A 20,917-nucleotide genomic window follows, 5' to 3' on the forward strand; every position below is an offset into this window, starting at 1 on the left:
CCGTTTCTTACTCTTACGTGCTGTGCATACCTGTCTTATGTATTTACTGATGCTTATCCGAAATTCCATCTGTGACGTCGTTTTTTAAAATCTAACAGAAGCAACAAGTTAGACACCTACTACGCAATGGCCTGTGGAATATATCTTCGTGCCGTTCAACTCAAGTCCACACCTCGGCGCCACCGCCGATAAACAGCCTGATTTCCACACTAGGAACCTGTATTTCACCCGTCCACGCGCCCCTTCTAGTCGCCTTTTCCGTGAGCGGGGCTAACTGCACTTGCCTTTTTCCATCGGTACCAAGAAAATAACGTCCCGAGGCCCCGCTTTTTGCCCTTGAAGCAAGGCAATTAAGTATCACCGGGTATAACGATCCGCACATTATGTTGTGTTTTCTTGCTTTTAGTATATAATGTGCTTTGATGGTGAGGTCGTTGCCGATGCACGGGGTTTTATTTTTTGTTCAAAATGTATGCTGAGTGGCGGATGCTAGTATTGGGCATTGCTCTGGTGCTTTTATTCGATATTGGGCTTGCGGCTCCGTCGTCCGGGTTTCATGAACGATGCCGAAGTTTCGATCCTACGTACTATGTTGAAAATTCGACGTTGAACGTTCGGGAATTCGTTGCTGCGGGGTCGAATTTGACGTTTCCTGATAACGTGGCGAGTTGCGGCCGAGCGAGCCAGGTTGTGTCTGTGGATCTTTGTCGTGTTGCGCTTGAGATACGGACATCGAGTACTTCGCGGATTACGTTTGAGATGTGGTTTCCTGAGGAGTGGTCTGGAAGATTTTTGGCTACGGGGAATGGAGGACTGGATGGATGTAAGTGCGAAATTACTTCGAAGAGAAGGCTGATCAGTGTTAATGTGAAAATAAGGCATCAAGTACGAAGACATTGCCTATGGCACTCAGAATGGTTTCGCTACTGTTGGGGCAAATAACGGACATAATGGTACTTCAGGGCGAGACTTCTTCAACGAACATGAGATGGTTGTTGATTTTGCATGGCGATCGTAAGTAATCACGTTCTGTTTTTTAGTCACATTAAAAATACTCTCGTATTGATCATATTCATTCTCCACAGTCTCCATACCAGTGTAGAAACAGGCAAAATGCTAGCTCAACGCTTCTACCAAAAGAAACATAGAACATCCTACTACATAGGCTGTTCACTCGGCGGACGTCAAGGTATAAAAGCCGCAGAGCAGTTCCCCAGGGACTTCGACGGCATTCTCGTCGGCGCACCCGGCGTTGATTTCAACAATCTGTATTCATGGCGTGCATTATTCTACACCATTACTGGTCCCAAAACAAGTCCTAATTTTATTCCACCACAAGCATGGAAAACATGGATCCACGATGAAGTGTTGCGGCAATGCGATGGCATCGATGGAGCAAAGGATGGGATAATTGAGGACCCTTTGCTATGTCGATTTAATCCACGGACCTTGAAGTGCAACAGCGCCAACGCCACAATCGAAGCAAAATGTCTAAATGAGAACCAAGTACAGCAACTCGTCCGAATATTCAATCCCTACACGTATCCCTCTGGCGAACTCATCTTTCCAGGCATGCAACCCGGCAGCGAGATGCAAGCCCCTGACAGACTCTATACTGGCGAACCCTTCGCCTACTCAGAGGACTGGTTCAAATACGTAGTATACAATGACCCAAGCTGGAACGCATCGACCTTTACCGTCGCCGATGCACGCGCAGCAGAAGCCCTCAACCCAGCCAACATCCGCACCTACCCATCTTCACTGCCCGCCTTTGAATCTCGCGGCGGCAAATTACTCATGTATCACGGCCAACAAGACAGCCAGCTCACCAGCTTCAACACGAATCGCTTCTACGAGCACTTGCGCGGCAGCAACAGCAAAAGAGGCAAAAGAAGCTACGCCAGTATGAACACGTGGGTGCGCTTCTTCAGGATCTCAGGCATGTTTCACTGCTCTGGCGGGCCCGGGGCATGGGCGTTGGGTCAGGGGGGAAGGGCCGCGCAAGCCGGTATCCCGTTTGATGCTCACCATAATCTTCTTGCTGCTCTGGTGGCGTGGGTGGAGAAAGGTGCTGCGCCCGAGCGTGTGGAGGGGACTAAGTTTGTGAATGATACCGTAGCTGCGGGTGTGGAGTTCAAGAGGAGGCATTGCATGTATCCGGCGAAGAACGTGTATGTTGGAGGTAATTATAGGGAGGCTGGGAGTTGGAGATGTAAATAAGAAGTGGTGGATTTGGTAGCCACAGGTGTGGTGGTTTGCGAGTACTGGCCAGTAACCCACGTGGCACTGGGTTTTGACTCTTGTAGCCGACTAGCTACCGCTGTGTTTCTTTAGAGAACATAACTACTATCCGGATATTTTCGACCAGGATGTTACGTTATGGCTTAATATTTGAGGTAAGGGGTTAGTGGTTCGGCTCGCAATGTTTGTTAGCAGAACCTGGTTGATGGAAACATCCTACAGGACCCTTCGCTTGGATTCCTGTTGCTATACCGATACACTTAGCTGAATTTAGTTTATCTACCCTATCGAGGGTATTGCGCACTCAATGCGTGACCATTGTGCAGATCTCGAGTTAGCTGCTCAGAGAGATGGACGTGAAACAACCGTGCACAGTTCACCGCGTTTCTCGTCTAGCCACCCCTTAATGAAACGGCTATCCATTCAGCTTTGATCAAAACATTTCCCTCCTCAGAGGAACCGTCAGGGTTGGGATTAGAAGGTTTTGTTTACCTAGTTAACTGTTGACACTGTTCACAGCATGCAGGGTCCTACAATGGCGCTGCTTGACATGGTTTCGTGTGCTCCCGTTGCCCATTGTTACCTTCGAAATGCCCAAGATTTTATTAACTTCTGGAAGTGAAGTTAGATTAGCGAAAGAAGTTCTTTGGGTCTGTTATGGGTCTAAGTATGGTGCCTCTTTTGGAAGCCTACTCTTGACATCTGAGAGGTGGCAGCAATCACTAAGGCACAAAGACACTTTTTGTACATTGTGTAGGGTAGACGTGCGGAGCTTACATTTTCTACCGGGTGTTTATATCTTCTTGTAGTTTATATCCCTTGATGCATTGTTGATATTGTCACGATTGTGTCTTTGTTCGGATATCCTTCTCTTTCCTCGTAACTATAGACATATCTTGACACCCCGAACCGTATGCCAAAATTTGACATTTGGGTTTACATAGATAGAAGGAGTTGATTAGTCAATACACAACATGCCTCCTCATACAACAATTCGTGGTCATACTTCAAAGTAGATGCCGTTGCATACATTAACGCTAACCGAAACTGGACGGTGGGTAAGTAAACGATCATTGTGCGTCAAATTCTGCTTTCACTAAATTGCTGTCTGCAGAGGAGCGAAACCACACAGTGTCTACAATCTGGGCTGGAAATGTGAATGTTCAGAATCATTATAATACATTAACGTGGGTTGGAGGAGTAAGAGCGGCAGCCACTCCAGGTCTGCCCAACCCAAATCCTATCCCGGCGATACCATATACAGCTGAGGCACTTGCATTTGCGAAAACTACAGGAAAACCTCCGTCACTAACACCATCACCATCACCGCCCTCTGCACCTGCACCTACAACTCAGCACACTAGCTCACAACCGGACGACTTTTGGCCAAAGCGGCCATGGTCTCCTGAACCCAAGCTACCGCCTTATGACATAGATATGGTCAAGGCAAATAGTGCTTCAAGAGAGGCTTGGCTCAGCACTGAACCATATATGCCCCCACCAAGTCATGGATCTCAGTGGCACGGCGTCCAGGTGCTGGGAGTTGGGGGTTACGGCGCTGCAGGGTTATGGGTCCAGACCTATGCTGCAGGTAACATTCGAGACGTAGGTCTGAGACATTGACATTATAACGGTTCGTATCAGCTGATGTGTTACAGAAAATGGTGATCAAGGAAGCCAAGCCTTTCACAGCTAGCCAATGGCGCGACCCAAAAAACTGGCGTGACAGATTGCCACGCGAGATTAGGATACACCAGCTGGTTGAGGAACGGCGCAGCGTAGAGCCAGATTCATGTCGCCACCTTGTCTGTTCCTGTGGTCATCGGCTCTGGATGCAGTCGAGACGGTATAGGTTATACCTGGATTTTTATTCTGGGGGTGATATGAGAAGTGCAATGAAAAACTATGCTGAGAACTGGACTAAAAATGAAGACGATTCTGAGTTCAATGAAGAGGAATATCTTTCAGAGGGGCTCATTTGGTACACGATAAGACCACTAGCGACGGCTTGCTCATTGTTACATAAGGGATCACTGTCTGATGGCGAATTGTACGGATGGAGGCCAATCACGCATCTTGATTTGCAGCTACCTAATGTTGTTCTTGGTATTTCTGATTCAAAAGACAGAGAAAATGAGGGCAGTGAGCCTCCATACGTGCCTATTATTGCTGATTTTGGCATTTCCTTTCTCAGTTCTGAGGGTCATGGCTGCACTCTTTCTGGCCCCCCAGAAGACTTCATTCCTACCTTCGACACTCGATATCCTCCTGTAAGTCTCTGTTTTATCTCTTTGGATCTACGTACTGACTGTATCAGGAAAGGAACCAACCTCCCTCGGATGACATCAAACTTGGAGAAAAGACGGATGTTTGGGGCATTGGAAACATTGCCTACAAACTAATCATGAACGGCCTAATCGATCAGGGTCCAGTTCGTTGCGACGCTCACACTCAAGACGAAGATTTTGAGGAATATGACGGAAAGATCCCGTTAGCTGCGCAACATTGGCGCAACCTTTTCCAGAACGATGACACGAATGTCCTAAGCTATGATTGTCCAAAATGTAGGCCTACTGAATCGTATACTGATGACCTCAAGCAGCTCGTGAGGAGGTGTTTGAACTACGAACAAGGCAAGAGGCCAACACTCTTGGAAATCATTGCCGAGGCTGATCAGCACTTCGGTGAATTCTCCGGACACATGGATGAGCTCATGGACAAGGGTCGGTATAACTTGAAGGAGCCCAATTTCGAGGAGTTTCTGATTGGGGAGGCTATGGACATAGATACATAGATGAGGTAACGACTGATTGAAGGGGTCTATGTTTCTTGTTTGCGTTCCATCGTTAGATGTTTTAGCGTTGGCCTCCTATGCATGTGATAGCTCCAGCACACGACTAGTACACCAATGAGCTTTCCCATACACCAAACAAACTCTAGGGCCTCGACATGAACTGCTCCAACATTTTCGTTCATATGGACTACACAGATCCTCCTAATTGAGCTCTCAAAGTCATATAATTTTTTAATTTCTTAACCCGTCTTTGATAATTTTCCTTAATGTACTCCTGGAGACAATGCATGAGAGACACAAGATGGATATACCTAATTTCTTTAAACATCTGCCAGGGAACATACCTAAACCCTCGGCCTTCCTAACTCCGAAGGATGTCGAGAAAGAAGCTCGAGCACGTGCAGCGAAGCTCTTCCAACATCGTGATTTGCTTGAAAAGATTGTTGAGCGCCACGAAGAGACGATACGCACACGCTGGGGCAAGAAAACGAGAAGTCAAAAGAGAAAAGTCCTCCTGGAAGCATGGCCCGGAATGTCCTCGGAACATCGACCAGATGTCGCGGCATGGAAGAAACACTCAACATCGGATACGAAGGAAGCATACATGTGGCCATACATCAACTTGGAAGACCTCACCAAGACGAAGACCTTGCTGATTATGCTTCACTACCGTGGGAGGAACCAGCCACATGAATTTGTACGTTCCGATTTGGAGCAAGCTGCTCTAGGTGAGGCGAGCGGTGCCACCATGCGAGGCTTTCTGGACGAATACACGATGCTTTTCGCCGACCGAAAAACACCCAAGTCGTATGTAAAGCTCATTTCCTGGGATGACGACGATGACGCCTTTGAGAGCATGACCAACGGGATTGGTATGCATCCTGGACATGGGCTGCAGGCTTTGGAAATCCAGGAACGCATTTGGTCCTTTCTTGTAAAGTGCTGTCAGATCTTGTTGCAAGACATTCAGTCCATGACCAAGTCGCCTGTTCTTCCAAACCCCGGTCCTCCTATTACTCAGGATCTTGATGTCGCATCTCTTCAGATCAAATCCTTCGAGGCTCCCTACCGAACCCCTACACACCTGGACTTTGCGCGCCTAAAGACCTTGGCTTCTGAGGAGCGCAACTGGAGGGAGGAACATTTGTGGTCACTACGCGAGGATCCAAGCTATTTCGCTGAGATGATGCACGAGCAAGCTGAGCATCGACCTGAGATGCTGCTGGATACCTTGCGGAACGAGCATCCTTTGTTGAAAGAACCGGGACGTCCACTCTTCTGGAACCGTGTAATCGGCAACGTAGTGATTCAAGCTTATTTTGGGTTCGCAACCTTTGATGAGGTATTGAAGCAGATCAACAACGTCGCTAACATCTACGAGAAACGTAAAGCAACACTGAAACCTGATGAAGACCTACCCGCCGACCTGCTCAGCGCATTTCAACATCTCCGTTTCTTGTTGGGTGCTGCAAGAACTGACATTGTTAACTGCCTCAAGATTGAATTGTTCGCCTCTCCGCCACTTCGTCCGTTCTGTAGGCGCGAGCCTCATGATCCGAAATCAGATGTCATCCGGTCTGCGTATTGTCCACCACTTCAGGAGCATGCGGTCCACCGACTCATGCCCCTATTCGATATTCTCTTCGACGATCAGCAACTGTTTGTATTTGGCCTACACACCGTGACGGATGAGATTGAACGCTTGACCGCAAAGGATCCTGCAGTCGCTGCTTTGCTTACGCCGCGAATCGCAAGCCGTCTCTCATCGCTTTCAGTCGTATCAGAATGTCTTCAGCAAATCCACTTTTTCCAGCCGTGGGCGCGTAAAATCGAAGACGGCATGGATTCCAAGGCCTGTGAACTCCAAAAGCAGTACAACAGGACTTTTAAAGGATGGCTCCCAATCCTAAACGCTAAATTCGAAGGCTCGCAAATCTATCGGTATGCTGATCCAACTGACGGGAAATTCAACTATCCCACAGACCGCCGCCAGAATAAGCAGAACGTCGAGACAATGCGCGAATCCGAAGCTAACCTGGACATCCTTTGGAGAGCTGTAGACCGACACTACAGGTCTAGATCGGCTAACTCGCAGCATGACATGGTCGCACATATGCTTCGTAGTAATCGAAAGATCCAGCGTACGCCTGTTTGGGTAGAGCCCGGCAAGAAAAAGAGGAGGAGGAGGAAGAAGGTGACAATTGTTGAGCCACCCATGGTACACCTATACAGGCCATCTTCTAGCGTCTACCAGGAATTTTCGAAGCCAATCACTGGTGACTTTGTTGATGTTGCACTCGACGAACCTAGTGTCGAGTCCAAAACTGACGGAGACGTCGCTCCAGGGTCCAAGGCTGAAACACCGACATCCGCCCCTGATGAAGCTACTGAGCACCCTGAGACCTTCGCAGTGGGCAAGCGCTCTCACAGGGTCTCCAGCAACATTTCCCACTCATTATCTGATCCTAATCAACCTGCAGAGGTCCCTTGGAACGATTTCATGCACGCGATAGTAAACATGGGCTTCTCAGCTGAAAAACCACATGGATCGACGTGGAGTTTCGCACCACGAAAGATTGGCCTGCGTGCAGAGAACAGTATACAGTTTCGCGAACCGCATGTTAGTAGCGACATTCCGTTCCTCTGGGCAAAGCGTATTCAGCAGCGATTGGCGAGGGCGTATGGATGGGTCGGTGGGGTGTTCAAAGCAGCCTAAGGTGTGGATTTATGGGGTAAGCAGGTCTTACATACGAGTCTCTGGCGTTGGGTCAACGGTGGTGTGTCAACAACTGTTTTCTATTGTATACTATACTGTGCATGTATTATGTCGAGATTCCGAATTCATGAGCAGTAGTTTTGTTCTGTCTTGTTGCATCGAAATGCCCCTATCTCTGCCGAGAAACTGCAAGTATATGTGTTGTGGCAGGTATAGCGGCGTGTTCTTTGCGCAATGACGACTTCGCAGGGCAGTGCTTGCCAGCGAGGTGGCAATTGGCGGCGCGATGGCCATCTAGAACCCGATGCGCCAGGCTCCCCATGGATCTTCGCGTAAGGGCTGACGCACACCAATAAATCACAGTAAAGGGCCGAATGTGACGATGAATAAAGCGCATGCGTTGTGTTGACGATGGAATATTAATGCGCCTTGACCAAGGCAGTCACATTGTTCAGGACAGCAACGTAGGCAAGATCGGGCACGGGGCACGTGATAGCGCGCTTGGCATCGAGGCGGAGCGCTCGGCTGGCGGAACGAGCGAAACGCGGACCAGATCCTCTCTCTCTTCACGTCAACGTCTCCCTCCTCACGCAAACCTTTTCTTTGACATCCATCGGTCGTCCATAGCCAACATCAATGTCTCACTATCGATGGCCGCCTCGGGGAAAGATGTAGGGCTCATCACCTACCCAGCCATTGTCAACATCGCCACCCTCGTCGTATTCTTCGTCTACCTCATCATATCCATCTGGCTCATCTTTCGACAGGGCCTTGGCCGCAGCTCACCATGGATCTGGCTCACCATTCTAGCCATCTGTCGTCTCACTCAGGTCTCGCTCGATTTGGCTGCTACTACCATGTACCCGATAGGACAATCGTCAAACACCAGCTTGGAAAGTGGCGTCGCAATCCTGACGACCATGGGGTTGACGCCCCTGTTCATGTCCACCAGCAGCCTACTCAACACGACCACCAGGCCTAAAGGACGTCGCATGCAATGGATCCTGCTTGTATTGCATATTCCCCTCATCATTTCCTTCATTCTTATTGTCGCTGGCGGCATCGATCCAGACTCACGAGACGGACCCACTTTTGCAGCTACTGAAAGTACCAAGGCTGGCATCACACTTTACTTGGTATGTTTCATTGTCCTCGTCTGGTCAACTATTGTCATCTCTGCCCGCCTCTATCTTGCAGACAGAGACGAAGTGCGCATTCTTACGACTGTCGTACTCAGTCTGCCGTTTTTTGTCGTCGATATCGTTTACATGATGTGCTTCGCCTTCGAGCGCTGGGAAGTCGACGACTTTGACGGCTGGGAGCACATGCGTTTCAATGTTATTAGTGGAAGCGTCACCCTTCAATTGTGCATGTACGTACAACTCCTGCCATACGACTGTCTCCTTTCCTCCCTTCAATTGACCATGTGACGTTACGGAGGGCTAACACATAGCTAGGCAAGTAATTATGGAATGGATCATTGTTGCTCTATATCTGGCCTTGGGCTTAGAGCTGCCTAGCAAAGCTGCCAGGTTGCGACGTCAGATCGAAGATCAAATGGATCAAGCCAGGAATCTCGACGTTGATGCCCTTCAAGAGACCGTGTTGTGGAAGGTTCACGATGCCATATCCCGCATGGTTGCCGCCATGATCATGCCAGCCCTTCAACTTGCACACTGGATACTTGGAAAGATACTACGATCTGGACAGAATCAAACCTGAATATCAGGTGATCAACGTCTTCAGACATCTCTTGATATTCGACATACTTGACCCACGGTGCCTTGCCTTACGACTTGCGCACAGGCCCTTTACAGCGTAATCGATAGTGTTGTGTCAGCCTGTTCGACCAATAAAACCCCAGGAGGAATTTGTTCTCTTTGGATTAACTCGTGCGGCCAACGATGAGACAACACAGAAGTACCCGGCAGTAAATGCGTGTTTGCCTCGTCATCATCACACCGAGACTTGCACTCCGGAATGAGGCGGATGACGCGCTTAGTGGCACAGCAATGAGCCATTTAATCAGCACCAGACCCTGTGGCCCCGCTTAGACCTTGGCAGCCCAATGGAAACAGGGATAGATCTCACCATGTTTGCACGCCTGCTACTGCGGTGTTGACCACTCCCGAACCGCATTGGTTGTGGCTGAACTCTGATGAGGCTGTGATGAGCGACCAGAATAGGGGCATGGAATGAACGAGAAGAAAAGGACGATGTTAGGCAGAGACAGCATGAAGGAGGGAGGTGCGCATGGAGACAAGCCGACACGCACGTTTGTAGCGACGAGAAGTAGTCTGTCTTACTAGTGATGGTGCTTATACAAATTAACAATCCGCTGCCTCTAATTGCCACCTTTGTGCCAAAAAAAAGATTACACTTCACCCCCTTTATATCCATGCTTCTGAGCTAAGATTGACTGCACGTGCAATTTTCAATCGTCTTATTGCTCCAGATCTACAAGCACCAGGAAATGTGGGCTACACTCCCGAGTATTATCTTTGCCTCATTTATCCTGCTTTGTCCTGTTTTGGTTATTAAGAAGTGTACGGAAAGATATAAAATTTACGTTGTGTAGAATTTGTAGGTAAAGTGAGAGAATAATGATAATACAGTACTTATTCAAAAGTCTGGCCTCGCTAACCGAAACCCCACCATCATCAAAAGTTGACGCCCGTGCTGCTATCACCAATACCTCCACCAAAACTGCATATTTTTAAAATTTGAAAAATAGAATTAATTCTTCTATACTAGTATTTGGTTTGCCAGCCTCGTGCCTCGCGGCAGGCGCGGAGGCGTCGCGGCATTAACTTAATTAGTGCCTGTATTTGGCTGCTAGGTATTCTTCTCTAGCACTCTTTTAGCGCCTTATAAAAACTATCCCACTATTCCTAGGTTTTACTGTAATTACAGTATTGTGGATAGAAGCGATCTATATTTCGTTTAAGAACCTACTAGAGGTACTTAATAGGGTTAAGGTCTAGTAAATAAGCTGGCTAGCTAAGTAGTGTAATCTGATAGGAGGTAAGGAACTCGCGTACTCTATGGGAGGTGTGTATACGCGCGTTATTATACATAAAAATCTGCGAGGGCCGCTAGTAAGGTAGAAGACCTTATTTAAGGGTTTAGATATAACTTTAGCTACTATACCCACTATAGGAAGCATCTAGATCCCTTTCTATAATCATAAGAGGACTGCGTCGCCCCCGGCCGCGTTCATCCACCTATATAGCCCCCTACACTATCTACTATAGGCCCTAGCTAGGCAAAACCTCTATAATTATCCTGCGCTTCTATTTTTCTTCTAGATACTAAAAACACCACTCCTATATAGTACTAGATCCCTTCTAAACTAAGCACTTATCTAAGAACTTAACCGTGCGCTGGTGCTAAAGAAAGCTCTAGTATTAATATAAGAATCTATAGCGTTAACGAGCATGCTAGAGCTTTAACATTAGACGCTTTTTATAGCGGTATTTACTAAGATTGCGTTCTTTAAGGACTTAGTATAATATAGAGTGGCTAGAGAGCTTTAAAGGGGTCCTATTAGTATTAATAAATACTGCTTCTTAAGTAAGGTTTTTATATAGTATTTTTAGTAATTTTCGTGCCAGCCAATAGACGATCTTTATCTAATAGGGTGATATTATCTTTAGACGGCCAGAGCGAGGCTTATCATCTATAGTACTAGTGTAGTGAAATTTTTTGTATAGTTTTCTAATCGTGGAGGGGTCACGCCTAAAAACCTTATCTACCTCTCTAAAGCTTGCGCCGCCTCGTAACATCCCGACCGCGATATTACGCTTAGTAGTTGTCATATTTTAGCGACGGCGCACATTTTGAGATACCGCTTGGCCGAATTGGCGTGGTGTAGCGTTAGTGGTGGGCATTCAAAGAATGGGGCAAGGTTGGTGTTGGTGGGGCAGGGGAGCTTAGCGAGGCCAGACTTTTGACGAGTAGCTGTATATCCATAGAAGAAAACACAGACAAGATGGAAATAAGGAGAATGATATGAGCAACAACATTTTTGCATTTGGATAAATATCCGTCGCAAATTATTTTCCATATAACAAAAGATTTCGTTATTTCTTTTTTATATAAAAAACTATTCCGCGCTGAATAGATGAACCAAGAAGACTTTTTTGCAGAAAAAAAATTTCTGTACGTGCTACCCGACATCCACATACCTGGATGCAATATCGTTTTTTTTTACACCACTGTTTTCAACATATCCGACATGTTATACCATCACCCCAACGTACCAAGCGGATACGCATCCGATATGTTACCCCTGTCTGGTGTAATAACCGGCACACTCTTATACTCAGGTACCTCGACCTTTTCTCGCGCCCACTCCGGGCTTCTACGCGCCCTGAGCAACTGCTCAACCGCATACGCAATACCTAGCAATTTCTGTTCCTCCCATGGTCTACCCATGATTTCCATGCCAATTGGTACGCCGACTGGCGCATCTTGGCTTGGCTCTGAGAAGCCTACTGGCACTGTGATGACGGGTGTGCCGGTGAGTGCAGCTAGGATGCCATTGCGTCCGGATTGCGAGGGTGAGCCGATTTTGACGACGAGATTCTTTTGTGCGGGGTATATTATTGCGTCGAGGGCATTCGATGCAAAAGTGTTGAGAAGGGTGAGAGTGAGATTGTGGATTCCGGCTTGGCGGTCGTTGTATGTTTCGTTGGAGATTGAAGAGATGAGAGCGGTATTAACGTATTCGTACTCGGCTGGAATGACAAGGAATTCGCCATTAGAGCCGTTGACGGATTTGCGGGAGTAGAGTTCGTTTAGGGTGTTAGGGTGCTCGCCTTGTAGTGATGGCCGCTGGAGGTACTGGTCCATTAGCTCGCGGAACTCGAAGCGTTGGACGTCCCACGAAGCTTGAATGTCGGTCGCATTGTATATGGTATCGTTGATGGGCACGATTGTTACACCTTCAGCTTCCAATCGTGATATAGCAGAGTCCATGGCGTTGTTTACAGGTGTAACTTCTGGTGACTTGGAGCGGTTGAATAGACCGTTCAGCACTCCAATGCGCAGACTCTTGGTGGAAGTGCTGGAAAGGGAAGAAGTATAGTCAGGCATGCGAATTGAACTGGGAATGAGTGCGGTCGCCTTGTCAGTTGGATCGTAGCCGGTCGACGCCATAACAGTGAGTGTGATCGCCACATCCTTGATAGTTCGTGCGATAGGCCCAATCACATCGTGAGTAGATGATATGGGCATAATGCCTGTTCGGGTAATCAGGCCCCGTGTAGGACGAATGCTGCATAGCGAATTGGCAGACGCAGGACTGCGAAGTGAATTTACCGTGTCTGTTCCAGTACCTAATACACTGAAAGAGGCGGCAACTGCTGCTCCAGTACCCCCAGAGCTACCTCCGGGTGTCCGAGTAGGGTCATAGGGGTTAATAGTTTGGCCTCCGAATGAGGAGACACTGAGACCTTCGAGTGCAAGTTCGTGCAAATTGACCTTACCCAGAATAATAGCCCCCGCATTCTTCAATGCCGTTACACTCGGGGCGTCTATTGTAGGTTGAGAGTGGGCCAAGGCCAGGCTAGCGCCCGTAGTAGGCATGTCTGCTGTGTCGAAGTTGTCCTTGAGCAGTATTGGAATGCAGAAAAGAGGCCCAGTTGCATTGCCAGCTGAGAGCTGCTGATCCATCTCATCGGCGATTGCTAATGCTTTAGGATTTAATGTGATAACGGCGTTGGTCCGGTGGTTGTGAGCTTCGATATTCGCAAGAAACGAAGATACAACTTCCCGACATGTTGACAGCCCAGAGTAGAGTGCATGATGAACCGAGTCGATGGTTGCCTCCCGTGCATCGAAAGGCATGTTCAATCTTGACGCGACACGGCCAAAAAGTGCTACAAGGGGCAGAGTTTTCAAGTTCACCATACTGCAAGGCCGAGTTTTAGTATTTGAGCAAAGAAATAGACAACGGAGTTTTACCAAATTGCCAAATTTATTATTTATAAGATTTTCAAGTAGATGGCGCCTTGTCATACATCACAGCGGGTAGCTATCAAAACGGTATCTAGATTGAGACGATCATAGAGATGTATTCGATTGTGGTTTCTCGTAATGCCTGCCTGGCCTTATCGCAATGGCTGTATGCAAATACCGAAAATTGGAATGACGTCGTTTGCCAAGACTACTCCCACCTGCCTCATTGGCTCAAGTGTCTCTTGTAGTGCTTTTCGCTAGATCTGATGTGCAGATTTTACTTAGAGAATCTTTTGTTTCTCGATCACAATGCATGATATAGCGAAGGGTCGTGCCCTATATGGGGAAGACAACTCCTTGTGCGAAGGCGGTAGTGCAACAAAATGCGTACTGGAATGCTCTTCGCCGCTATGCCATCTGGTTCCGTGCACTTTTCTGCTAATTCTAGAACTGCAGCATGAAAGGAGTGCATGAAGCATTGGTGTATTCGTAAAAGTCCCATTGGTGTACAGTTGCTCGTCCAAGCCAGAACAGATCAAGAGTGCGAGCCATGCGTTCTGCACGCCATTAGGATTGTCGTAAGAGACTTAGACGTCAAAACCATATGTAACATAGAGAACAAAGGGCTTCAATGGGCGCACGAAACAGCTATTTTCATACCCATTCGCTTGTTGTAGCTTTCCGCTCAACAAGGAGGAACTGTTCCGAGGTTGCATAACTATGTTTCCAGTATTCCAGCAGTACTCATGCGCATCGTGATCAGACACATTGGCGGACCAATTTTGCATAGAGTTTGCGCCGGGCAAAGAGTTGCTCTTGGAAAAACGTCCGTTGGTGTTGGGTGCTTAGCGGGGGAGTTGGGGTATTGCACGTGCCTGAATCGCCAAAGCACGTGTTTGCCAAGAGATTGACTAAGGTGTGCGTCTCACCGTTGTCCTCACCAACAACCAGTGCCTCATTTCTCTTCCTCCACCAGTATGCTCTCCGCATCCTTCGCGCGCACCAACAGCCGCAAACGATCAGCTCAGGCCGGATCGTACTCATGCCGGTGGCAGGAACCTAACCACATCTTGTTTAGTCATCGATGAAACTGACGATGCGACACCAAACTCAATTTTACGCCCAAAACGGCTACAGCCAGGTCCCTAGTTGCACGTTTTCGTGCATCACCATTTGTAAACACACAGCCAACCTTATTTGACCGCCACCCTGATATTCGCTTGCACGGATGTTCCGCACTCACCGGACAATCGTGACTCGTCTTCATTGCGGCTGATGGCGCTGCTTGCTGCGCCGTCCGAGTTTAGTTGTACACCAAAAACACTGACTAGAGCGACTGTCTCTTTACACCTTCACCGCTGTGTACGGATTAGGATCCTAAGAACCAAAATTATTTCAATTACGATGGGTCTTATGCCTGTTTCGCAATAGTGTTCCTGTTGCGGCCTGCATGGAATCCTACAGCCTCAGCCACTTTCCGTTTCACAACACGATATCGCAGGTGTTATGGAGAGTCATTGGAGTTACCCGCCAAGCTTTGGTATGTACGCTAGTAGATGCTTAGTTACCACAGGTCTCGAACTGCTTGCCAGTCGAACCAATGGCGACCAGTTCACTGCTCCACAATATACCAAAAAGATACCGATCAGCTTTGGGTTTACCCGTCTTCCGTGGATACAGACTTCATATAGCGTTTTCTTACGAGCCAACGTCTCATCACTGGCTACCAGTATCACGCATTGCTCAGGTTTGGCGAGACTAGTCTGGGCTTGCGATGGCGGAGACGCCGCTATTTCCAGGCTAGGAGTCTTCAACATTTGTTTCCCGAGGCTGCTCTTGCCTCAATGGCGTTTCGCGATCTTGTTCTTAGCATCAGTATTAACACTAGAGTTGTTTTTGGAGTTTGTTCACAGTTTTGAAACCTGGACGTAGGACCGTCGCACGTCTTGGCCAAACCGGAGTGCCTCACTAGGGCGGGACCAGGCATGGCCGCGGCAAGTTGGGCCTTTGACGGTCCATATGTGCTTAGAGTCTATGGCTTCCAAAGTTGTATAAAGACTGACAGTGCCGCCGCTGAAGAAGGGCATCCAGCATCAAAGGTTCCCAACCAAAGCAACTACAGTAATAACCACTGTTCCATTCTACTTAATACCCTTTACTTTACTTTCTAATCTTACTCTGACCGGTTCAGACATCTTTTTAAAATCACTCAAAATGTACTTCTCCAAGACCTCCTTTGTTTCCTTCAGCCTTTTGGCTTCTTCCTCGCTCGTGGCTGGCCACGGAGCTATCATCGCCGCCACTGGTGATGCAGGTGGTGCTGGCTCTGCCATCGGTGTCGACCCCAACACTCCTCGTGACGGTACCAACCGCAACCCCTTCCAGCAAGATTCTACCCGCTTCCGTGGCGATGCCGCAGCCACTTGCGGTGAGACTCTTGGTGGAGGTGCCAACGACATCCAGGCTGGCACTGCCCAGGTCATGCAACTCAACGGTCCTACTCTTCCTCAGGTCACCGCCGGTGGTCAAGTTATGATGACTGTCCACCAAGTCAACTCCGACGGTGCTGGTCCCTACACCTGCATGATCGACGCCACCGGTACCGGTACCGCATGGCAACCCATGACTGTCACCCAGAACCTTCCCGGTAACGACCGTGGCCGCAACCGGGACACTCAATTGCAAGATCAGCCTCTTACTGCCACTGTCCCCGCTGGCATGCAGTGCACTGGTACCGTTGCTGGCCAGACTAACGTCTGCATGGTCCGTTGCCAGAACCCTGCTCGTGCTGGACCTTTCGGTGGCTGCGTGCCTGTTCAGATGGCTGGTGCTGCCGCTGCCGCTCCCGCCGCTGGTGCTGCCGCCGCTGCTCCTGCTGCTGGTGCTGGTGCTGCCACTGCCGGTACTGCTGCTCCTGCTGCTGGTGCTGCCACTGCCGGTACCGCCGCTCCTGCTGCTGGCGCCGCCACTGCCGGTACTGCTGCTCCTGCTGCCGGTGCCGCCACTGCCGGTACCGCTGCTCCTGCCGCTGCCGCTCCTGCTACCGCTGGCATTGCCACTGGTGCTACCACTGGTACCGCCGGTACTGCCGCCGGTGTTGCTGGTGCCGCCGCACCTGCTACCGCTGGCACCGCTGGAACCGTCGGCACTGCTGGAACTGCTGGAACTGCTGGAACTGCTGCCGCCCCCGTCGCTGGTGCTGGTGTCGCTACTGGTGCCACTGGCGCTGTCGGTGCCACTGGTGCTACCGGCGCTGCAACTGGCGCAACTGCTCCCGTTGCCGGTGCCGCTGCCCGCAAGCGCGAGGCTGCCCGCAAGCAAAAGACCCAGCCCGCTCTCACCAACGACGACCAGGAGGAGGAGGTCGACCTTGTCGGTGATGAGCGTGACTAAATCTGCTCACCTACCCGCATCTTCCAAATCAATGACGAATCAATCAAACGGCGCCTCTCCGATACGATCATGACCTCGAGCCTGGAAGAATCCTTTGGGGTTTTTTTCAGACTCTAATCACGAACGAACGAACGAAAACTTAATACCAAAATGTGGAGGTGGAGAGATATGAGAAAGATGTATACAATAATGGCCGAAAACAACAACAAAAAAACCGATCTGATATAAGACGGGAAAACTAACGGTGGGGTGAAGGTGTAATTTTTTTTCTTTTCCTTTTCTTTCTCTTTCTGGGATCATCTGAGCTGTGCTCGTGTGAAGGAAAGGGATCGGGGAATGAGAGGGAGAGAGAGAAGTAGGATGGAATCTAGTTATTCGCTGGTTATTTACTGTGGTTTGCCTTGGGCTTGGGAACCCGAGTCTGATTACGCTCCTTAATTGTAGAGTTCTACGTAGGACCCCCTCTGGTTTGTTTTTACTCAGTAGATAAAATCGCTGGAGGGATTGTAGATGTGCTATAATATATATACTTTTTTTAACATTACTGGGGCGTGTTTTTTTTTGCAACCCTTTTTTTTTCCTTGTGATTGAACTTCTTCTTATCCCTTTGCTCCTTCTTGCAACTTTTGGGGAACCAAAATAGCTGGCCAAAAAGTGCCCCCCCCCCCCGGGCACCACAGCTGTGCAACCTCTTAATAACACTAACACTACGCACTGCTTAGCTATGAAAATTTAAAGAGAATAAATAGTAATGTACCAAGTTAGACTTCTAGCACTTTCGTAGATTTCATAACGCTGCTTATACTAGTGACTTTTGCCGTAATTTGAGCTAATGTTAGATGTAGTTTATATCCAGCTATTTCAGTTCCCCAAGAGCCTTGCCACGACCTTTTTACTCAGAATGTGGTGGCACTTGTCTTGCTCATCTTCATTTTCACGACGTTGGCCTTGTAAATCAGGCAAGTGATGTCTAGCTAAGCTTTTCTTGGTAGGGCTCGGGAAATCTTCACGCTAGTAGCCCGTGTGGTGTGTGTGTGTGGACCATGCCCTCTTTTATTTTTAGGGGGGGGAGGGGGGCAAGCGCATAAACCTGGATGCTGTGGCGGTGCGGAACCGTCGGATGAATGCACCGTTTCAGAAGTGGGCGGAGGAAGACATGGGTGCTCCATGTGCCGGGAGATGCGTTGCAGCGCTGTTTCAGGGATGATGGGGGGGGAAAGATTTCGTCCCCGATTTTCTGGAGATGAGATTGATTTGCCGTTTGATATACACAGGGGGACGCATGATGTAGAATGAGATCAGATAGTGATTGTGGCTTCGTGCGGAGTGTGAGAGGGGAAAACTGATGGTCGGGGTTGTTGTGGGCTGTGAAGGCGGCCACATGGCGGCTATGTTTCAGAAACACAAAGTGACGCAAAACGGTGCCTAAGAATATATACAGACAGAAGCGGAATTTGAAATATATGTCGGACTTCTGACTAGAAATGTAAGTGACAAATATGATAACGAACGATGTCAATTTTTTGCAGGTGTCGAGGGTGTGACCAGAAAACTGTGCATTTGCATTCCGCTTTTCTTTTGCACTCAACATGTGTCTCTACATAGATGAAATTCCCCAGTTGCTTGCCTTAATTGTAATTCCACATGCTGTTGTAGAATTCAAGCTCACCGGATGCAGTCACATTCTATTGCCAATTCGCTACAACACATCCAACAACAACAGACTGTACGACAGTCCGCACACCCTCACTTGAACTTCTTTGGCCAAATAACTTTTGCACAGAATAGAATGAACAGTGCGAACCTCGAGTTACCCATTACTTTTTGTTTTCGTCTTTTACAAGTAGATACATACATCAAACCCCAAGTCAAATGTCTTCAAGCATCTACAACAAAGACATCATCAACGCCGTCTCATGCTCATCATCACCTCTACCGCCAACACCTCGCCATGCACCGCCCGTATAGTCTCCAGCAGTACACTGTGTCTTGGGATAGAAAAAAAAGGAAAGAAAGAAAAAGGTATATATCGCTCAAACCATTAGAGCTTGAATTTTATGACTTGACCTGGAAGCATTGAATGCACTTATTCGCGCATGTTGACGACACAGCGAATGCAGTCACCAGCCTTCATGTCACCAAAGGCCTGGTTGATCTTGTCGAGTGGCTGGCGGTGAGTGATGAACTCGTCGACCTTGAGGCTACCCTGCAGGTAGTCGGATACGAGACCGGGCAGCTGGCTGCGACCCTTGACACCGCCGAAAGCGCATCCCTTCCATACACGACCAGTGACAAGCTGGAAGGGACGAGTGGAGATCTCCTGACCAGCAGCGGCAACACCAATGATGATGGACTCTCCCCAGCCCTTGTGGCAGGCCTCGAGAGCAGCGCGCATAACGTTGACATTACCCGTGCAGTCAAAGGTGTAGTCGCAACCGCCGTCGGTCATCTCAATGAGTTTCTCCTGGATGCTCTGGTTGCCGAGCTTGGTGGGATTGACAAAGTGTGTGGCGCCGAACTTCTTTGCCCACTCCTCCTTGGCGTCGTTGACATCGACTACGATGATCATGCCAGCCTTGTTCTTGGCGGCTCCCTGGATGACTGACAAACCAACACAGCCGGCACCAAAGACGGCAACGTTAGATCCAGCCTCGACACCACCTCGGCCGGCAGTGATGGTTGCAGCTCCGTAACCGGTGGTGATACCGCAGCCGAGCAGGCAGGTGCGGTCCATGGGGGCGTTCTCGGTAATGGCGACGACCGAGATGTCGGCGACCACGGTGTATTGCGAGAAAGTGGATGTGCCCATGAAGTGGAGGAGGTCCTTGCCCTTGCACCTGAAGCGTGATGTGCCGTCGGGCATGACACCCTTTCCTTGTGTGGCACGGATCTTTCCGCACAGGTTGGTCTTGCCGGACTTGCAGAACTTGCACTCCTTGCATTCTGGGGTGCTATCTTGCTGTTAGGTAGGTTCAGGTTATATGTGGGGTAGCTTGACGTACTATAGCGCAACGACATGGTCGCCTGGCTTTACGTTGGTAACGCCCTCGCCGACTGACTCGACGTAACCGGCACCCTCGTGTCCAAGGACAATGGGGAAAGCACCCTCAGGATCCTTGCCAGACAGTGTGTAGGCATCTTTGTGTGTTGTTAGTTGCTGATGTAGCAGAAGAGGCCAAAGGTTTTAACATACCGGTATGGCAGACACCAGTGTAGTAGATCTGGATACGGACTTCGTGCGCACGGGGTGGTAGGACTTCGATCTCCTCGATGGAGAGGTCCTTGCCGGCTTCCCAGGCCACTGCGGCCTATGTTCCCGTCAGCAATGATCTTCCTGTGGTTACAGACTGTGTCGTCATCTGCCGACTTCCGCTTCCGACGCCTCTGGCCCGCTAGTACCCGTGCGATTACATGCATGTTACAACACGTCTTGCGGACCCGCATGCCAAGATTCGCAGCCAGCTGGCGGAGAGGGCGACTGTGCTGTATGGAGGCAATTGATGCTCAAACGTACCTTGCAGGTGATTGTCTGTTGAGAACAATGTTAGCTGGTGTATATAGGCGACCTGAGCAAGATAGCTAGGCGTGATGGGACGTACCTTTCCAACGGTGTCTGCAGACATTGTGGATTGAGTGTCGAGGTTGTTTGTGTATCTGAAGAGTGCAAAGCAGCAGCAGCAACCGCGGTAGTTAAATAGCAAGAGGGGAAGAGGGGAAACACAAGCTATTACAGTCCCGTAGAGCGGCTCCGGTAGCTTTTATTTGAAGATGTGGGGTCAACAGCGACAAGCCAGCGTCATTCCGCTGCCCCT

At 49.1% G+C, this 20,917-nt stretch overlaps 6 protein-coding genes across 6 annotated transcripts; 4 read left to right on the forward strand and 2 right to left on the reverse strand.

Moving 5' to 3' along the window:
• Window positions 1-126: 126 nt before the first annotated feature.
• Window positions 127-2,508, forward strand: COCSADRAFT_203908 (uncharacterized protein; the record flags this gene model as incomplete). Its single annotated transcript, XM_007707115.1, has 4 exons — window positions 127-133; window positions 494-823; window positions 879-1,014; window positions 1,086-2,508. 4 exons carry the CDS (start codon window positions 127-129, stop codon window positions 2,218-2,220), a joined length of 1,608 nt encoding a protein of 535 aa, XP_007705305.1. The 3' UTR covers window positions 2,221-2,508.
• Window positions 2,509-4,983: 2,475 nt separating this feature from the next.
• Window positions 4,984-7,969, forward strand: COCSADRAFT_41383 (uncharacterized protein). The gene has a single exon (XM_007707025.1). It carries the CDS (start codon window positions 5,337-5,339, stop codon window positions 7,749-7,751), a length of 2,415 nt encoding a protein of 804 aa, XP_007705215.1. The 5' UTR covers window positions 4,984-5,336; the 3' UTR covers window positions 7,752-7,969.
• A 432-nt stretch (window positions 7,970-8,401) lies between these two features.
• Window positions 8,402-9,473, forward strand: COCSADRAFT_176062 (uncharacterized protein; the record flags this gene model as incomplete). The annotated part of the gene is made up of 2 exons (XM_007707116.1): window positions 8,402-9,123; window positions 9,209-9,473. 2 exons carry the CDS (start codon window positions 8,402-8,404, stop codon window positions 9,471-9,473), a joined length of 987 nt encoding a protein of 328 aa, XP_007705306.1.
• Window positions 9,474-11,908: 2,435 nt separating this feature from the next.
• Window positions 11,909-13,823, reverse strand: COCSADRAFT_260549 (uncharacterized protein). Its single transcript, XM_007707117.1, has 2 exons — window positions 13,719-13,823; window positions 11,909-13,665 (listed from the first exon to the last, which is right to left on the reverse strand). The coding sequence occupies exon 2, from the start codon at window positions 13,662-13,664 to the stop codon at window positions 12,000-12,002; it is 1,665 nt and encodes a 554-aa protein (XP_007705307.1). The 5' UTR covers window position 13,665; window positions 13,719-13,823; the 3' UTR covers window positions 11,909-11,999.
• A 2,133-nt stretch (window positions 13,824-15,956) lies between these two features.
• COCSADRAFT_47875 (uncharacterized protein) lies at window positions 15,957-16,733 on the forward strand (the record flags this gene model as incomplete). Its single annotated transcript, XM_007707081.1, has 1 exon — window positions 15,957-16,733. A coding segment is annotated over one exon (777 nt), but the record flags the coding sequence as incomplete, so codon positions are not given.
• A 2,038-nt stretch (window positions 16,734-18,771) lies between these two features.
• COCSADRAFT_128373 (uncharacterized protein) lies at window positions 18,772-20,880 on the reverse strand. Its single transcript, XM_007707118.1, has 5 exons — window positions 20,705-20,880; window positions 20,620-20,634; window positions 20,299-20,413; window positions 20,108-20,243; window positions 18,772-20,056 (listed from the first exon to the last, which is right to left on the reverse strand). Exons 1-5 carry the CDS (start codon window positions 20,726-20,728, stop codon window positions 19,192-19,194), a joined length of 1,155 nt encoding a protein of 384 aa, XP_007705308.1. The 5' UTR covers window positions 20,729-20,880; the 3' UTR covers window positions 18,772-19,191.
• Window positions 20,881-20,917: the final 37 nt, after the last annotated feature.

The sequence above is a fragment of the Bipolaris sorokiniana genome (genome assembly GCF_000338995.1).
Source record: "Bipolaris sorokiniana ND90Pr unplaced genomic scaffold COCSAscaffold_18, whole genome shotgun sequence".
NCBI lineage: Eukaryota > Fungi > Ascomycota > Dothideomycetes > Pleosporales > Pleosporaceae > Bipolaris > Bipolaris sorokiniana.

What these genes read in the sequence shown, in the direction of transcription:
- COCSADRAFT_41383 (XM_007707025.1), top strand. Translation starts at nt 5,337, where the DNA reads ATGGATATACCTAATTTCTTTAAACATCTGCCAGGGAACATACCTAAA.
- COCSADRAFT_260549 (XM_007707117.1), bottom strand. Translation starts at nt 13,664, where the DNA reads ATGGTGAACTTGAAAACTCTGCCCCTTGTAGCACTTTTTGGCCGTGTC.
- COCSADRAFT_128373 (XM_007707118.1), bottom strand. Translation starts at nt 20,728, where the DNA reads ATGTCTGCAGACACCGTTGGAAAG. An exon ending in CACTGGTGTCTGCCATACCG is followed by an intron (nt 20,244 to 20,298) that starts GTATGTTAAAAC and finishes CAACACACAAAG; the next exon opens with ATGCCTACACACTGTCTGGC. An exon ending in GACCATGTCGTTGCGCTATA is followed by an intron (nt 20,057 to 20,107) that starts GTACGTCAAGCT and finishes ACAGCAAGATAG; the next exon opens with CACCCCAGAATGCAAGGAGT.